At 37.1% G+C, this 16,975-nt stretch overlaps 2 protein-coding genes across 9 annotated transcripts in view; one reads left to right on the top strand and one right to left on the bottom strand.

Moving 5' to 3' along the window:
- IRAG2 (inositol 1,4,5-triphosphate receptor associated 2) overlaps positions 1–14,278 on the top strand; it is a 147,712-nt gene extending 133,434 nt beyond the window's left edge. Inside the window, 9 exon segments of the mRNA XM_044226362.1 lie at positions 430–564; positions 6,305–6,452; positions 7,342–7,385; positions 8,880–8,942; positions 9,056–9,102; positions 9,381–9,479; positions 11,650–11,757; positions 12,736–12,995; positions 14,068–14,278. Coding sequence (XP_044082297.1) covers positions 430–564; positions 6,305–6,452; positions 7,342–7,385; positions 8,880–8,942; positions 9,056–9,102; positions 9,381–9,479; positions 11,650–11,757; positions 12,736–12,979 — 888 coding nt within the window. The 3' untranslated portion in view covers positions 12,980–12,995; positions 14,068–14,278.
- DNAI7 (dynein axonemal intermediate chain 7) overlaps positions 12,387–16,975 on the bottom strand; it is a 63,305-nt gene continuing 58,716 nt past the window's right edge. For 6 of the 8 annotated variants that reach the window (XM_044229141.1, XM_044229148.1, XM_044229144.1 and 3 more), the window contains 3 exons: positions 16,122–16,289; positions 14,397–14,510; positions 12,387–13,713 (listed from right to left, as the gene is read on the bottom strand). In XM_044229141.1, coding sequence (XP_044085076.1) covers positions 13,438–13,713; positions 14,397–14,510; positions 16,122–16,289 — 558 coding nt within the window. In that variant the 3' untranslated portion in view covers positions 12,387–13,437. Of the gene's footprint in view, positions 13,920–14,396; positions 14,511–16,121; positions 16,290–16,975 lie in introns of all 8 variants that reach the window. The other 2 variants (XM_044229147.1, XM_044229143.1) reach the window with 2 other exon arrangements.

Here is a 16,975-nt window from a genome sequence, read left to right as displayed (position 1 = left end):
GCACATAGCATAGTCAGAGCCATACCTACATCTAGTATGTTTTCACTACTTAAAAGTTCAAACCATGCTCTTCATATAATACATTCAACTCACTCATAAGCACAATTTCTTTACCATCACCAATTAAGTATGTCCCATTCTGTTAATTATGGAAAGTGATATACATATGTATGAAGAAGTGGCAAATTTGGGAAGTAAGGAAGGGAGAGATTGAGATTAGATATAAAAGGTTTTGGGAACATTTGCCTAGGTCTGCTTGATAGTCAACAAAGATATTAATATTTCAGTATCATTCATTATTGGTCATTGTTACTTCTTTTCACTTTATACCAAGATAATTGAGATGTGCCTGTCATCTCTATTTACAACACAGTCATTGTTGGAATCACTTTGGGTTAGATATATTTTAATACTTTGCTTTCTGTGCAGTCTTTAACACCACTTTGTGAAGATGACAACCATGCCCAGGAAATAGTTAAGAAGCTGGAGAAGAGTATAACACTTCTTAGTCAGTGCACTGCACGAGTGGCCAGTAGGGCGGAGATGCTGGGAGCCATTAATCAGGTAATCGCCTTCATTTCTTTAGCTCAATGAAATTACTAGAAAGATTTGTTTTCCCTGAAATAATGGATTACATTTCTAAGAAAAAGTTTAAAAAAAAAACACTTCTGTGTTACATAAGATGTACGTGTTTAATATAGAGAAAGCAGAATATGAGAATAAAATGCAACAAACGTCCTCTTAATTGCATTAGCCAGTGACAATCATCCAAATAACCTCTCCCAAATATCAATTTCATACTTTCTCCTTTCTCTTCAAACCATCATCATGTCTTTCCCATCTTTTCTGTCAGATAATGACTACTTCCTGCCTTAATGAAAGCACTGAGTCATTCAGAAGGAATGGCCACAGGTTCCACACCTAATAACATCTTTTCTTCCCTTCCCAGTACAAAATATGAGTTGTCTCTAACCCTAAGGCTAACCATCTTGCCTGTATACCAGAACCTATTCCTCCTAATTTACTCAGAATCTTAGACTCAGATTCTCCCTACTTCCCTCCATCTTCACTTTTCCCCACTATATTGAATCATTCCCTTGAACACACAAATATGCTGTTTTTAAGATGGGAAAGATAACATAAACACAAGCAAAATAGTCTTTGACATTTTTTCCTCTTTCTCTGATCCCATTTATAGCAAATTTCCTCAACAGAATTGTACTCACGGTCTCCAATTTCTCCCCTCCCAGCTGCTCTGCAAACTGTAAATGGTCTTAACCTACTCATTTTCCTTAGCTGATCTGCTACATTCAGCATGTCTGAGCTCTTTCTCCTCCTGGAAACACTCACCTCACTTGGCTTTGAGGTCCCACATTCTCTTGTTTTTTCTCTCAACATCATGGGTCACTCCCTTCCCGGGCTCCTGTATGGGTCCCACCATTCTCCCTGGCTTCATAATATCCCCAGGCCCAGGGTTTCACCCTTGTACAAGTGATGTCCATTTTCCTTCAGTGCCCACACCATTCTGTGCAGTCAGTTGATGACTCCCAAATTCACGTGCTTGTCCTAAACCTTTGCCATGAATTCTACACTAGAATATACTACTATGAATGCAGCATTTCTACTTGGAGGTTGGACAAACTAATCAAACAACACATACAAAAGTGAACTGCTTATGGTGTCTCCAAAACCCATTCTACACATAATCTTATCTCTGTCAAAGTTGATCAGATTGAAAATCCTTGGGAGTAATTTTCAACAATTTTCTCTCACACTTTACCTCTAATCCTGCAGGAAATTATAATTACTCTACCAACAGAATAAATCCTATTACCATCAGAATTCAACCACTTCTTTCCTTCTCCACTGCTACCACCTTGATCTAAGCTACCATTCTATTTTTTGCAGATTAATACAATATCTTCCTAAATGGTCTCCATTTCCATTCAAACTCAGTACTCCCTGCAACGTAGTCTGTTCTCCATAAAGCAGGCAGAATAATCCTTCTAAAATGTAAGCTAGATCATGTTTCTTTTTTTGTTTAAAGTCCCCTGGTGGTTTCCTCACTTTTTTTCAGAATAAACCCTGAATCCTTATGATGGCTTAAAAAGATCTACACCATTCCCATGCCCTCTTACCCTATGAAATTTATGTCCTATGATAATCTTCCTGTACTATTGCATTCCAGCCAGACTGGTCTCCTTTCTGTTCATGAAACATGGGAGTAAAAATGTAGTTTGTTTAGAATGAGTTCAAACTAAAATGACCATCAACTTAACATAGACTCCTATGTACTTACAATGTTATGTATGACTTTCATGGTAACCACAGACCAAAAACCTATAATAGATACACAAAAAATAAAGAGAAAGGAATCATAACACTAAAGAAAGTCATCAATCACAAGGGAGGAGAGCAATAGAAGAAGAAAGGACAGAAGAACTATAAAACAACCAGAAAACAATTAACAATAAGTACACATGTAACAATAATTATTTTAAATGCAAATAGTCTAAATGCTTTAATCAAAAGACATAGAATGACTGAAAGACTAAAAAAAAAAAAAAATACCCATCTATATGCTGCCTACAGAAGACTCAATTCAGAGCTAAGGACACATATAGACTGAAAGTGAAGGGATGGAAAACAAATATTTCATGCAAATGGAAATTAAAAAAGTTGGGGTAGCAATACTATATCAGACAAAATAGGCTTTGTTTTCAGAAATAGACTTTTAAACAGCAACTGTAACAAGAGACAAGAACATTACATAATGGCATTGGGATCAATCCAACAAGAGGATATAAAATTGTAAATATCTATGCACCCAACAGAGAAGCACCTAAATACATAAAGCAAATATTAGCAACATAAAGGGAGAAATTGACAGTAGTACAATAATAATAGGGGACTTTAATACCCCACTCACATCAACAGATGGATCACCCAGTCAGAAAATCAACAAGGAAATAGTGGTTTTGAACGAGACATTAGATCAGATGGACTTACACAGTATTCCATCCCAAACTAGCAGAATGCACATTCTTTCCCCAAGTGCATGTGGAAGGTTAGATCAAGTTAGATCACGTTAGGCAAAAAAACCCCACAAAAAACCACAAAAAAACAAAACCATCAAACTCAATAAATTTATAAGATTGAAATCGCATCAAGCATCTTTTCTAAGCACAGCAATGTGTAACCAGAAATCAATTACAAGAAAAAACTTAAAAAGATACAAACACTCAGGAGGCTAAACAACATGCTACTGACGAACCAATAGGCAAAGAAATCAAAGAGGACATTATAAAGACCGAAGAAAATGAAAACACAGTTGTCTAAAAATCTTTGGGATGTAGAAAAAGCAGGTCTAAGAAGGAATTTTAGAGTTTATACAGACCTACCTCAAGAACCAAGAAAAGTCTCAAACAATCTAATCTTATACCAAAAGGAACTAGAAAAAGAGCAAAGCCCAACATTAGTAGAAGGAAGGAAACAATAAAGATCAGAGCAGAAATAATGATATAGATGAATGAAACAAAGAGATGTTTCTTTGAAAAGATAAAGAGAATTGGTAAGCCTTTAGCTAGACTTATTAAGATAAAAAGAGAAGCTCAAACACAGGGAATAAAGAAATAACAACTGACATCACAAAAATATAAAGGACTATAAGAGACTGCTATAAAAAATTATATTCCAACAAATTGGACAACATAGGCAAATGGATAAATTTCTAGAAACATACAGTCTTCCAAAACTTAGGAAGACGTGGAAAATCTGAACAGAAGGATGTAATGAAATTCAATCAGTGAAGAAACAATAAATGTAAAAGGTAACCTTTGGAATAGGAAAAGATATTTACAAATGACATATCTGATAAAGGATTAGTATCCAAAATTTATAATGAACTTCTATCAAACTCAATACCCAAAAAACAAATAATCCAGGTAAGAAATGAGCAGAAGACACATTTTTTCCAAAGAAGACATCCAGTTGGCCAACAGATAAAAGATGCTCAGCATCACACATCATCAGGAGAATAAAAATCAAAATTACAATGAGAGACCACTTCACCCCTGTCCAAATGGCTAAAATTAACACAGGAAACAACATGTTGGGGAGCATACAGAGAAGGGGAAATCTTTTTATACTGTTGGTGGGAATGCAGGCTGGGGCAGCCACTCTGGAAAACAGTATGTAAGTTCCTCAAGAATTTAAAAATATAGCTGCCCTATCACCCAGCAATTGCACTATTATTTACCAAAGGATACAAAAATACAGATTTGGAGGGGTATGTGCACCTGGCATTCATAGCCGCATTATCAGCAATAGCCAAATAATGGAAAGAGCCTAAATGTCCATTGACTAATGAATGGGTAAAGATGATGTGGCGTGTGTGTGTGTGTGTGTGTGTGTGTGTGTGTGTGTAATGGAATACTACTCAGCCATAAAAAAGAGTGAAATCTTGTCATTTGCAACAAAGTAGATGGAGCTAGAGTGTATTATGCTAGCAAAGTAAGTCAGTCAGTGCAAAGCAAATACCATATGATTTCACTGAAACGTGGATTTTAAGAAACAAAGCAGATTAACATAGAGGATAGAAGGAAAAAAAGGGGGGGCAAACCATAAAGGAGACTCTTAATTATAGAGAACAAACTGAGGGTTCCTGGAGGGGAGGTTTGTGGTGGGGGGGGGGAGTAAATGGGTGACGGGTATTAAAGAGGGCACTTGTGTGAACACTAGGTGTTGTATGCTAGGTGATGAATCACTAAATTCTACTCCTGAAACCAATATTACATTATATGTTAACTAAAATTTATTTATTGTTTTAGACCCTGAATGGATATAAGTTGGCAAAATATGTTCTTGAGTTCTAGAGATTGTTTTGAATTATTTCCTTTTCCACATATTGTGTAATTTTCTTTGCTTTCTCGAGTTCCTGTTGTCTGTTGGATCTCCTGAACAGGTTCTTTTTCATCTCTTTTCTAGCCTTCAGTGATTTTTGTTTTTTTCCTCCTCCTAGTTTCAGGGAGATTTCCCCAACCTTACCTTGAAACTATTTTATTATGTATTTTTAATATATTTTAAATTCCCAGATTCTTTTTATTCTTAGCATGTAGCTTTTTTATCTTTTTTTTTTTTTAAAGATTTTATTTATTTATTTGACAGAAATCACAAGTAGATGGAGAGGCAGGCAGAGAGAGAGAGGAAGGGAAGCAGGCTCCCTGCTGAGCAGAGAGCCCGATGCGGGACTCGATCCCAGGACCCTGAGATCATGACCCGAGCCGAAGGCAGTGGCCTAACCCACTGAGCCACCCAGGCGCCCCTTATCTTGTTCTTATTTCATGGATGTAACATTTACTCTTAACTCTCTGAAGATACTGTTGGTTCCCTTGAAGATATTCTGTAGTTGATCTCCTCCACCTTGCTTTTTTTTCCTGTGTTAGTTTTCCTCTTTCACAGAAGCAGCTTTCCTCTGACTAGTCATGATCCACTAGATAATGGAATGGGGACTGCACGTTGGTGAGGAGGGTTCTTATTGGCTCTGAGCTTCAGCTTCACACAACTTGAGATGTTTCACTGGGATATCCTTGGTGTCAAGAGTTTTAAGGCTTTTATCTTGCTACAATAGAGTCCTCAGAGGAAAATCTTCCAACTGCCTGCTCTCTGAGCCTAAGCCTGGCTACCAGTGTTTTCAAGTTGGAAGGAGAAAACAGGCTAGGAGTCTCAGTATTCAATATGTATACAGACTTTTGCCTAAATCTGTTTTCTGTATGATCTGTTCATCATCAGCTGTTACTGCCTAATCCACAGGCTCTTTCTCTCTAGATATTCAGTGTTTAGTCTTTCAGCAAAGTGGGGAAGGAAAGTTGCTCAGTTGGCCCGAATAAGGGAGGAGATCTGCAGATCTCGTCACTTTTTCTGCAAGTTTTCTACCATTTCTTCTGTTCCCCTATCTGTCTTCACGCTGAATCCCAGAGGCACCACTAATTCCTGAGCCTGAATGGTTTTCTGTGGTGCAGCCCAGGTTGCTCATAGGCTTTACCTACTTTTTTTTAGGGCTCACCTTTTTCAGATCTTGGTCATTCTCCACTAGTCCTTCTAACTGGCCTTCAAAATTTCATTATACCTTCTTCTGTTCTTTTTGTCCTATGTCTTTTTTAAAAAAACAAAACAACTAAAAACCTTCATTGTCATTTTAGTGAGATTTGGGGATGGAGTGAAGATAGATTTATGTGTCTAATCATTTTTAAACTAGAAATCAAGAATAATATTTTCAGTGTAGATTTTTTTTTCCCCCTACTAGGAAAGCCGGGTTAGTAAAGCAGTGGAGGTGATGATTCAGCATGTAGAAAACCTGAAGAGAATGTATGCCAAAGAGCATGCTGAGTTAGAAGAACTGAAACAGGTTCTTTTGCAAAATGAAAGATCTTTTAACCCTCTCGAAGATGAAGGTAATAAAAGCTCAAGACTCAGTTAAAGTTTTTCTGAGATTCTCCTCTTTCATTCTCTTTCTTGTTAATTCTTACTGTGTCTTTAGTATAAAACACTTGAGGCTATGTTAGAATAATAATTCATTCCTTCTGTTTATATAAAGTATATGTTAAGGTAGAAAGTAAAGTAAAGTAAATGTAAATTTAAAATGTTAAGTTAGAAACAGGTTGGGACACAGAGAGGACTCCGTGGTAATGACTCCAAAAATTCATTAAATTAGACTGTTGAGATGAGAATATATTTCATCCAACCCACTGAGTTGCCTCTAATGTTTTCCTACTTAGGGTATGTTAGAATTGGCTCTTTCTCCACACACAAAGCAAAGCACAGTGAGTTAAACGAGCCACTCTAATCAACAAATCAACAATGATTTTCTATTTCTTGAAGAAGGAATGACTCCGGCATAGTAAGCTGGCAGATGGATTGGAAAATAAGGAGACATCTGAGCCCATGGAAAATGCCTTAAAATATAGGGTTTATATAAATCTTATAATAGTTTTAAATAATGTGAACTTTTCTGAGGAGAACTATTTTAATGACTCCCTTTTCTAGGAAAAGTAATCATTATTTGATAACCTTCTGTAGTTTTTGATTCATTTATTATGTATTCATTTAGCATCTCCTATGTGCTGGCTAAGCATTGCAGACGTGGACAGTGACAGAGGACAGTATTCCATCAGTTAAGATGGCAACTGTTACGAATCACCAAATGATAACCAGATATTTTTACCATTTGGTAGTTTCTAGGGTCTTAAATATTTCTATTGCTTTTCTTTGTAAAGAATTAAGACCATTGCAATAAGTTGCTTATGTAATTCCTCAAATGTGCAAATGTGTTTTTCCTTTCAGATGACTGCCAAATTAAAAAACGTTCATCTTCTCTAAACTCCAAGGTAATTACCAGTTGACTTAACAGTCTATCAAATGTTTCGGATGAAATGGTTTTAAAATATTACTTGAAACAACACGGTTTTAAATGTAAATCATATGTATATTTATGTAGATCTGCATGTGTGTGTTTATGTATGTATGCTTTTATACTTTTTACTATATTTGTACATCAGTTACATTTGTCTGGAAGCAAGAGGAAAGCCAGATAGTTTCTCTCTCATGTAAGACTAGAGTTGGAAATAGGCAGTCCAGAAATGGTAGTGTGGTTCCACAGAATCCCAAGGACCTAGTCTCCTCCCGCCACTTCACCACCCGCAGCCCTCTGCTTCCACTTCATGGTCTGAGGTGGCTCCATCAGTACAGGGAGGGACAAGTCCTGGTCATTACATCGACAATGTGACATTGTAAGAAGGAAGACATAAAAACATGTGTTCCCTCTCCTTCTAATGGCAATTCCTAGAAGTCCCAAATAACATTTCCTTGTCATTTTTGATTGAAAAGGAGACTAAGAAAATCCATTTGAATTCTGGGTTTTATATCTAACTGAAAATCAGGGAGTTCTTCACCAAATAAAAAGTGGGGAATGGGATATTGAAAGTCAACCAGCAGGTTTTGCCAGTTCAAAAATCAGGATTTCACAGAATTTTTGAGCGAGAGACTTTAAAAATCATTCCATCCAAACCTCTCTCTCACAGATAAGGAAAATCACTTTCCCAGAAGGTAAGTGATTAGTTATGATCATGTAGTGGCAGAACCATGGTGAGAACCCAAGTTTCTTGGATTGTAATTTGATATTCTTGATACTCAGCTAACCTACAAAATTAGGAATGGTGGCTTAAGAAAAAGATTCACCTTAAGCTTCTTCAGCTTATTTCCTACATTTAATATAGTTTGTATTTCCTGAAGTTGTACTTAAACTTTAAGAATCATAGTAGTATGTAACATTTTCCTGTGCACATCTGAGGCTGATAAACATCTCCATTATCAAAATATCACACCCACCTTTAAATGTCTTAAATGCAAAAAATGAAACCATGGAAAAAAAAAGCTAGAAAATAGGTACACATTTATCTCCTCTGAGTTGGGAATACCACACAGCATAAAAGAAATGACAGCAAAAGAAAGATTCGGCTGCATTAACAATGAAAAACTCCTGCCAGAATTATCATTAATAAAATTAATATGGGCAAAGATCATAGAGTTCCCAGAGCAGATATATACATGATTATTTGCATAACAAAGTGTTCAATGTCACCAGATAACTAAATAAGAAACCTTATTTGGCAAAAATTATGCTCCTCCAATGTTGAAGAAGGTAGAATATTAATTGGCACAATATTTCTGAAAGGCAATTTGGACATAACCAAACTATGTCTACAGGTTAACTTAACAGTGGTCAAATGCAGGGATGTGTATGTACAAGGATATCCATTAGTGTTGTATCCAATGATAAACTACTAATAATTTTCTAATGTACTTCTGCCCTTTTTGGGTAGCCATCTTCGCTCCGAAGGGTGACCATTGCCTCTTTGCCCAGAAATATTGGAAATGCAGGAATGGTAAGCAAGTTCCTAAGTGTTCTTCATCAAAAGCATATTCATTTTCATATAACAAAAACATAAACTTCACTAAATTCGTATTTCATTATTTCTCTAACATCTGAAATTTAAAGGTGGCTGGGATGGAAAATGACCGATTCAGTAGGCGATCAAGCAGCTGGTAAGTGTAATTTTCTGGTTGCTCTTTGGGAACCCTACTGTTTTGTAACTGACTGAAGTAAATGCTGGCAATAAGTAATAAAGTGACACTTGATTTGCACAGAGTATATATGCACAATAATTACAAAATAGGTGTATAATCATGGAATTTTACTATGAAATATGTGAATGTGCCAACCAAAAATAGAACATAATTTTTGTAATAATTCAGGTAGTAGGAAATAAATTGACAATAGCTACAGATGTATTTGACAAGTGGCTATAATCATCTTTACTTAGGCGTATTTTGGGGTCAAAGCAGAGTGAACATCGTCCCTCATTACATCGATTTATTAGCACCTACTCCTGGGCAGATGCTGAAGAAAAATGTGAACTCAAGTAGGTATAACTCGGTGTGTGTGTGTGCATCCATTCTGATGGCTGAGTAATTTCCTATTGTATATATGGACCACATCTTCTTTATCCATTCATCTGTTGAAGGATATCTTAGCTCCTTCCACAGTTTGGCTATTGTGGACATTGCTGCTATGAACATTGGGGTGCACGTGCCCCTTCTTTTCACTATGTGTGTATCTTTGGGGTAAATACCTAGTAGTGCAATTGCTGGGCTGTAGTGTAGCTCTATTAACATCTTAAGGAACCTCCACACGGTTTTCCAGAATGGCTGTTCCAGCTTGCATTCCCACCAACAGTGTAGGAGAGTTCTCCTTTCTCCACATCCTTGCCAACATTTGTTGGTTCCTGTTTTGTTTTTTCCATTCTAACTGGTATAAGGTGGTATCTCATTGTGGTTTTGACTTGTATTTCCCACTGGCTAGTGATGTGGAACATTTTTTTCATGTGTCTGTTAGCTATTTGTATATCTTTTTTGGAGAGGTGTCTGTTCATGGTATAAAGATGAGTAAGATGTAGTGCCTATCCTCAGGTTTTGTTTCTTTTTAAAAAATCCTAGGAGGGGGGCGCCTGGGTGGCTCAGTGAGTTAAGCCGCTGCCTTCCGCTCAGGTCATGATCTCAGGGTCCTGGGATCGAGTCCCACGTCGGGCTCTCTGCTCTGCAGGGAGCCTGCTTCCCTCTCTCTCTCTGCCTGCCCCTCGGTCTGCTTCTGATTTCTCTCTGTCAAATAAATTTTAAAAAAAAATCTTAAAAAAAAAAAATTCCTAGGAGGGACCCCTGGGTGGTTCAGTCAGTTAGGTGTCTGCCTTCAGCTCAGGTCATGATTCTGGGGTCCTGGGACTGAGCCCCCTATCAGGCTCCCTGCTCGGCAGGGAGTCTAGCTCTCCCTCTGTCTGCCGGTTCCCCTGATTGTGCTCACTCTCGCTCTGGCAAATGAATAAATAAAATCTTAAAAAATAAATAAATGAAGTGAAATAATCCTTGGAGCCTACTACATGTGTTGAAACCCCTTTTCAGATTTAGAGTTAACATAATGGATTTTTCTGATCTGGGTTAAAGATCGGTTTTCTTCAAATGATTAAAATCTACTTTTTGCTCTTGGTTAATATGGCATGATTTCTACTGAGAAGTCTTAGCAAACAAAAAACTGAAGTCTTGATAATCTTACAAGAATTCAGGATTTGGGGTTTTTAAAGATTTTATGTATTTATTTTTAAGAGAGCAGGCAAGCAGGAGGAGGAGCAGAGGGAGAGGGAAAAGCCGACTCCCACTTGAGCATGGAGTCCAATGTGGGGCTCAATCCCACAACCCCAAGATCATGTCCTGAACCAAAATCAGGAGTAGACCTTAAAACCAACTGTGTCACGCAGGCACCCTGGGCCAGGTTTCCTTTAAAAACTAAAACCAGCCACATACATTCCCTGTAGATGTCCAAGAAGAGAAAAAAAAAATGACTTTGAGAAACATTTGCCTTTGGTAATAGTGAGAGAATTATGAGCTTGGAATTTCAAAATTCAAGTCCAACTAGGAATTCATCAGTAAACATGATAATGAAACAAGTTCTGTTCAGGTTAAAGGAACAACTCTTTAGACAATATGATTTTATTTAAAATATATTTGATCCAATTTCTATTTCCCAGCTCATTGAATAAACACTTTTAAAATTAAGATTTTTAAAGAAGCAATGACATTACTCTAGTTTAGCATAAAATCCACTGTTAATGTATTATGTGATAGAAGGAGAGAAATTTTACCATATGTTTAATAAAAAACAGAGGAAGAAATATTCACCTTTGTTTTTTAAAGTATGGTTACACACATAAGCAGAGAAAGAAATCACAGGTTAATAATACTGGTTAATTATTAGTGGTGATAATTGATGAACTTCTACATGTTCTTTGTAAATGTCTCCTTTTTACTCATCCCTTGGCTAATATCCCAACTTCCTACAACATATTTTTCTAGATATAGCAAGTTTTTTAAAATTAAATTCCTAGAAATAAAAATTTAGTGATTTTAGAATTATATATCAAATCTTTCTAAAGCAAAACAAATACTTGAGGGCCGCTTTAGTAATACAAAATTTGCAGTATTTTTATAAATCTGGTATATTATCCATACTTTCAAACATTTAAACTTAATACTTATTTACAGAACTAAAGATGACTCAGAACCACCTGGAGAAGAAATAGCAGAAAAGACAAGAAAGCCAAGTCTTTCTGAAAAGAGAAATAATCCGTCAAAATGGGATGGCTCTTCACTGTAAGTTGTCTGCTTGCTAATGATCCCATTTCTGTGGAGTGGGGAAAGATGAGGCAGGGTTAACAGTACTAATCTTAGTCAAGGTACTAAAAGACCTATCAAATTGTTTAATTTAAGAGAAAAAAAACAAACTTCACATGATCTACAGGAGTTATCCCTGAACTGGTGACAGGTCACAGTGTTAGGAACTTGGTTCTGGAGCCAGATGGCCAAAGGCAAGTTCATCTACTTTTAAGCACCAATTTCTTCACCTAAAAGATAGGGCTGACAGCAGCAGAACATGCAAAATGCTAAGACATAGATGATGTTATAATAAGCTTTTCTTTGTGTCTCATTTCTTAAACTAAAAATAGTTTACACCTGAATATAGCAAAAATCCCAGGTATGGTGGGAAATAAGTGGCATGTGTATATACACACATACCATGCTGCACAAAAATGTTAGGGGCGCCTTGGTGGCTCAGTGGGTTAAGCCGCTGCCTTCGGCTCAGGTCATGATCTCAGGGTCCTGGGATCGAGGCCCGCATCGGGCTCTCTGCTCAGCAGGGAGCCTGCTTCCTCCTCTCTCTCTGCCTGCCTCTCTGCCTGCTTGTGATCTCGCTCTGTCAAATAAATAAATAAAATCTTTAAAAAAAAAAAAATGTTAGTTGCCTTACCTGACTGAAATAATGAGATACTCACATGTTCTTGTTAGGAGTTAAATAATGGCCGAGTCACCTAATTTTCAGATCATCACCATAGCATTTCTTAACTTTAAGTCATTTCTCTAATTCTAAAAATTATTGGGGTGGAAGTGGGGCAAATTGTGGGCCAAACCAAGACAGCAGGTCACATTACGTAGCTTATTGCCAGGCAGTGTTTGTGGTAGGTAGGGCAGAGTGACGACTTGTCTGGTACTGCTGGCAAAAGGAGCCAACACTACAAATAGCAAAACAAAATGTTGCTATTGCCAAATTCTGAATTTGTATTTTCCTTACAGTTATGACACAGTAGCTGCCTGCGCAACAAACCTCAAGACTTCCTTCAGAAAGGCGAATAAGGCACTCTGGCTTTCTGCTGCATTCATTGTGCTGTTTGCGGCTTTGATGAGCTTCCTCACAGGACGATTCTTCCAGAAGTCTGTGGATGCTGCTCCCATACCAGATGGCGACTCCTGGATGTCTCTAGAGCAAATCTTGTGGCCATTCACCAGACTCCAACACAATGGACCACCACCAGTGTGACTTAGCGCATCTTAATGTATGTGTCTTGATTTTTAAAGTTTTGGTATCTGAACTTTGTAAATTAGTGATTTTTAGCTGGGAAATTATAGCGTTGAACCACAGGGTCTCAGAAGGACTGCAAGATATTTTACATCCCTTCTTTCTGTGAGTTCCTCTCTGACTAAAATACAATAGTGAAGAAGCCTGCTTATGGTTTTTAGTGAGCTTTTTGAGGAGGAGATATTCCATATTGCTTATTAAAATTTATTCAAATAGAGTAAAATGTGAACATTTCAGTGGGCCAAATATTCATAAGAAAAAAACCCACTTTTTAAAAAATAAAACTTGAGTACAAAATGCTTATTAGATTTTAATAACCTTTTGAAATACAGTCACTCATTACATTGCTTTTGAAGAAATGCCTGATTTTGCTCTGGGTTGCTTGACTTTTCATACTGCATAAAATCTGTCAGCGGGGATTAAGAATAGCTGAGCACTCTGGTCGAGAGTAGCATATAGCACACAGAGTCAATCAGCTGGCAGCTGGAGCTCCTAACTTTTTCCATGGCTTTTTGGGAAGCAAAATCCTTAACCATGTGATATAAAGTAGAATGAAACTCAGTTTCTTCTTTAAGGGCTTCAGAGAATGTCTCACTGTTTTCATTGATCTTGAGCCTTTGTGCTCTGTCACCACTAAACATTAAAAGGGTCCAATTAGGTTTCTGAATAGGTTTTTCACTAAGGTGTTCCTTCAGCTACAGGAAAAGAAAATTAGAGAAATCCATTAATAGTTCCTCTAATAGGTATTTTGGCAGAGTATAATTTGAACTCAGTCCCCAAAACTGCTAATGTAAAAGAAACACTCTTTAGTGTCTGATCTCTTAAACCATGTTTGTATGTATGTATTCATTCAACAGAGATTTCTTGAGTAGCTCGTATGTGCCAGGGAATGTTCTAGGTGCTGGGGATATAACAACAAAGTAGAAAAAACCATATTAATAACAATTGCAACAATAAAATCCTATCCTCCAGGAGCTTATATTCAAGTGGGAGAAACACACAGTATACGAGTAAATATGGTGGCTCACTTGCGCTATCTTTTTTATCAGGCAGCAGTAAATGTGCCAGAAAGTTCAATTGGAGGCCTGTCTCTGAGGGGGAAAAAGCTTCCGTCTGTTCTCATTTTGATGTAAAGAGCTGTCAGGACACTACCCTGAAGTCCAGAGTGTTTGATACCATAATGGACAGTGAAGGTATAGCCTTTATATAGCTTGGTTTTATATTTTTGACAAAATAAACAAAAGTTAAGTTTTAAAACTATTTGAATGTTAATTTTTTTTAACCTTTTCAAGAGGAGAAAGCATGGCCTACATTCATTTAGCTTTTGAGTATCTTCTTTGGAAGGACAAAGTAATTTTATGGGGTTTGTATACTATACCTTAACTATAACTTTATTTGAACTACATACTATATTCCACTTGCTCCAGCCAAATGCAAAAGCGGAACTTAGCAGGGCCAGCTGCCGATAAGCTTTCATTTCTATCAAAGGATCCTGTCAATATAAAAACAGAGTAGATCATAAAGCCTTTCAACAAGTCTTCCATCTTTGGCCTCCTACAGTCACTTCTTAACACGGAAAAATCCACTTAAAATCTAAGCCAGATGACATGATGACTCTGACAGTACAGGGCAATGGAGCTGCCTTTCAGAAGAGAAGCCAGAGTCCTAACAATGACCTACAAAGGGCCTCTATTGATCAGACATCCCACCGCCCCACATATGCCCCACATATAACCCATTATCACCTTCTTTGTTTCTCTTTTTGCTCTCTGAGCTCCACTTGGCTAAATTCCCCACCTTCAAGTTTGGTTCAGATCCTACTTTCTTGGTGAAGGCCCCCTCTTCCAATACTATTTGATATTGTATGTTGCCCTATGATTCCTGATCTTCCCTTTTTTTTTTTCATATAAAATATAAGATAATCTAGTATATTTTTGCCTTCCTCTGCTAGAATGTAAGCTCCACAAGGGCAGGAACCTTGTTTTATTCACTAATGGATCTTAAGCATCTAAAACAATGTTCAGAAAAAAAAATTCTTGAATATTCTGAAATGACTAGTACACTACATGCAGCATTTGTAGAGTAACTGGCAGTTGAGTTACTAAAACTAAGGTGCTTTTTTCCCCCTACACATAAGTACACAGTTAATGATGTTATTTTCAGATATACCCATATTGTCATTTTCTGGCATATTTTAACCTGTTTTGTGCAGAAGAGTTCTATAGCCAAGAACATCTTTCATGATTGGAGCCTACTTTGGCCTCATTTGTATATCATAAATATTTACTAAACATCTGATTCAAGGAGTATGCTAGATACTAGAATCATAGGTGATGAAAGAACAGTCCTCATCCTCATGGAACACACAGTTTAACATGGAAGGATCTTGGGTGCCTGGGTGGCTCAGTGGGTTAAGCTGCTGCCTTCGGCTCAGGTCATGATCTCAGGGTCCTGGGATTGAGTCCTCATCGGGCTCTCCGCTTAGCAGGGAGCCTGCTTCTCTCTCTCTCTCTCTCTCTCTCTCTCTCTACCTGCCTCTCCATCTACTTGTGATCTCTCTCTGTCAAATAAATAAATAGAATCTTTAAAAAAAAAAAACAAAACAAAACATGGAAGGATCTTATTTAACTAAAGCGTTATGAGTAACATGAAGCAGTATGCAGACAGGGAGCCTCTCCCAAGAAATGGAAGGAAGTGGGTTCTCTCTATCAGTGGTCCTTTTATGTGTTTAATTTCACCAAATTTGTTATGTTTGGGAAACTTCTGAGGCACTTAATCTTTTAGGAAATCTTACATATATCCAGCCTGGAAGAAGAAAAAAAATACAGAAAATTTGAAGTTGCTCTAACTACCTTTGCCCCCAGCTGTGTGAATAATGGTCCATTTGTCAGTATGAAGATCATACTAGAGGCTTCCTTTCTTGGGAAAGATTATTAAACTTGAGAGAACTCTGAATTTCTGGTCTTGCCATTTATTCCTTCCAATCAGTTCTGTGTGAGTGAATACAGAAAACCTAAGCCATACCTGAAGAGTTACATAACATTGAATACTGGCTACCATTCTAAATGTCCTTTACATTAAATTTGGAAAGATTTATTCTTACCTTATAATTTATAACAACATAAAAATGAGAGTGTTCACTAGGGAAGATATTCAATCCAGCTTCTTTCAAAGCACAAATGAAAGAAATAGGAGTCATCCATTTTCCTTCCAAAATAGAGAAATGCTTTTTGTTACTTAGTGTGATTGACGCTAACAGGCAGAGGTTTTCCTAGTTTCAAGAAGAAAGATAAATTATTACATCATGATTCCATTTCCAGCCTTTAGCTTCTTCATACTAGTTTTTTGTTTTGTTTTGTTTTAGCTCTATATCATTCTGTACAAAAAAGTACGCAGGACAGATATGCTTTAGGCCAGCTCGGAGAAGTCAGTCATAAAGTCTCTGTTATCTCAACCAATCCATCGGTCAACTTTTTGGGGGCTTTATCTGAACAGTCAAGAGACTGAAAGATCTCTCAGTTCTCCTCCCAGTGTAGGAGTTATGATCTAAGAACACTAGTCACATTGAATTACAGTACCTATTTGATAGCTAGTCATGTTGCAACTTTTAAGGATAGTTTTTTTACAAATATAAGATTTAAGGTAATCAAAGTTACCCAGTTTTAAAGTTTGCAGAGTGGCAATTTGAAGGTATACAGAGATCACATTCCTCTTCTGGTTTTAGAAGTCCAATGTGCTATCCACTGTGTGACAGCACCATCCTCCTCTTCTGGTTTTAAAGAGGAAGCCTCTTTAGAGTGGATCAAAACTGCAACAGGCTTGTAGCTCCACTAAGGGGCCTATTTCTACTAAAGGGTGCAAGTTTGTACTTTGCTTGTTGTATGTTATTACCTATCCAATCACTATTTCATTTAGAAATTATGACTCAAAGTGTATTTTAAATACACTTGTAACATT

This window comes from Neovison vison, chromosome 12 (genome assembly GCF_020171115.1).
Source record: "Neovison vison isolate M4711 chromosome 12, ASM_NN_V1, whole genome shotgun sequence".
NCBI lineage: Eukaryota > Metazoa > Chordata > Mammalia > Carnivora > Mustelidae > Neogale > Neogale vison.
The sequence above is the reverse complement of the archived record's forward strand: the minus strand, read 5'-3'. Positions and strand labels throughout refer to the sequence as shown.